Source organism: Neopelma chrysocephalum, unplaced genomic scaffold (genome assembly GCF_003984885.1).
Source record: "Neopelma chrysocephalum unplaced genomic scaffold, ASM398488v2 Primary Assembly neopelma1_95507, whole genome shotgun sequence".
Classification (NCBI taxonomy): Eukaryota; Metazoa; Chordata; class Aves; order Passeriformes; family Pipridae; genus Neopelma; species Neopelma chrysocephalum.
The window spans coordinates 2,285-3,897 of record NW_020924178.1 but is presented as its reverse complement, the minus strand read 5'-3'; the positions used below and the strand labels follow the sequence as shown (position 1 = coordinate 3,897).

Below are 1,613 nucleotides of genomic sequence, written 5' to 3'. Positions count from 1 at the left end.
TCAACCTCTACCCCCCAATTTCAGCCTCTACCCCCCAATTTCAGCCTGTACCCCCCAGTTTGAGGCCGCAGCCCCTCATCCCGTCCCCCCTCCGTTTCCCTGCAGAGCTGGAGGTGGGCAAGGACCAGGAGTTCACGGTGAAGTCGAAGGGCGCGGGGGGCCAGGGCAAGGTGGGCGCTCGGATCACGGGCCCCTCGAGGAAGGGGGTGCCCTGCACGGTGGAGCCGGGGCTGAACCCCGAGAACAGCCTCGTGCGCTTCATCCCCCGCGAGGAGGGGCCCTACAGCGTCGAGGTCACCTACGACGGCGTCCCCGTGCCCGGCAGCCCCTTCCCCGTCGAGGCCGTGCCCCCCACGGACCCCTCCAAGGTGGGTGAGGGGGTCACCCCCTGGGGCTGCATTTGGGGTGGGGGTCCCAGGGATCAACCCCTCAGAGCCTGTGCCCCCCACCGACCCCTCCAAGGTGGGTGAGGGGGTCACCCCCTGGGGCTGCATTTGGGATGTTGGGGTCACCCTGTGGGGCTGGATTTGGGGTGGGGGTGTTCAGATCACCCTGTGGGGCTGGATTTGGGACCATGTGGGGCTGTATTTGGGGTGGGGGTGTTGGGATCACCCTGTGGGGCTGGATTTGGGGTGGGGGTGTTGGGGTCACCCTGAGGGGCTGGATTTGGGACCTTGTGGAGCTGGATTTGCGGTGGGGGTGTTGGAGTCACCCTGTGGGGCTGGATTTGGGGTGAGGGTGTTGGGATCACCCTGTGGATCAGTCTTTGGGACCCTTTGGGGCTGTATTTGGGGTGGGGGTCCCAGGGATCACCCTATGGATCAGTCTTTGGGACCGTGTGGGTCTGTATTTGGGGCGGGGGTGTTGAGATCACCCTGTGGGGCTGGATTTGAGACCGTGCAGGGCTGTATTTGGGGTGGGGGTGTTGGGATCACCCTGTGGGGCTGGATTTGAGACCGTGCAGGGCTGTATTTGGGGTGGGGGTGTCCCCCATCATTCCCCCCCAACCCACCCCGTTTCACCCCCCAGGTCCGCGCCTTCGGGCCGGGTCTGCAGGGTGGCCTGGCGGGGGTCCCGGCCCCCTTCACCATCGACACCAAGGGGGCCGGCACGGGGGGCCTGGGGCTGACGGTGGAGGGTCCCTGCGAGGCCAAGATCGAGTGCCTGGACAACGGCGACGGCACCTGCTCCGTGTCCTACCTGCCCACCGAGCCCGGCGACTACAACATCAACATCCTGTTCGCCGGCGCCCACGTGCCCGGCTCGCCCTTCCGCGCGCCCGTCCGGCCCCAGTTCGACCCCTCCAAGGTCACCTGCGAGGGGCCGGGGCTGGAGGGGGCCACGGCCGGGCAGCCCGGGCGCTTCCGCGTCGACTGCAGCCGCGCCGGCACCGCCGAGCTCACCATCGGCATCGCCTCCGAGGCCGGGGCCCGCGCCGAGGTCAGGGTGGAGGATGACGGTGACGGCACCTACACCATCGCCTACACCCCGCGCAGCCCCGGCGTGTACACCATCACCGTGGAGTACGGCGGGCAGCCCGTGCCGCACTTCCCCAGCACCGTCCGCGTGGAGCCCGCCAGGGACACAGCCGGGGTCAAGGTGTTCGGGCCTGG

The 1,613-nt window shown here is 68.4% G+C and overlaps 1 protein-coding gene across 1 annotated transcript in view; it reads left to right on the top strand.

Annotated features, from left to right (window-relative positions):
* The window catches only part of LOC113980884 (filamin-A-like), a gene marked incomplete at both ends in the record, with an annotated part of 6,079 nt that overhangs the window by 2,188 nt on the left and 2,278 nt on the right, over positions 1-1,613 (top strand). The window contains 2 exon segments of the mRNA XM_027708106.1: positions 106-368; positions 1,030-1,613. The exon segment at positions 1,030-1,613 is cut by the window's right edge and continues 4 nt beyond it. Coding sequence (XP_027563907.1) covers positions 106-368; positions 1,030-1,613 — 847 coding nt within the window.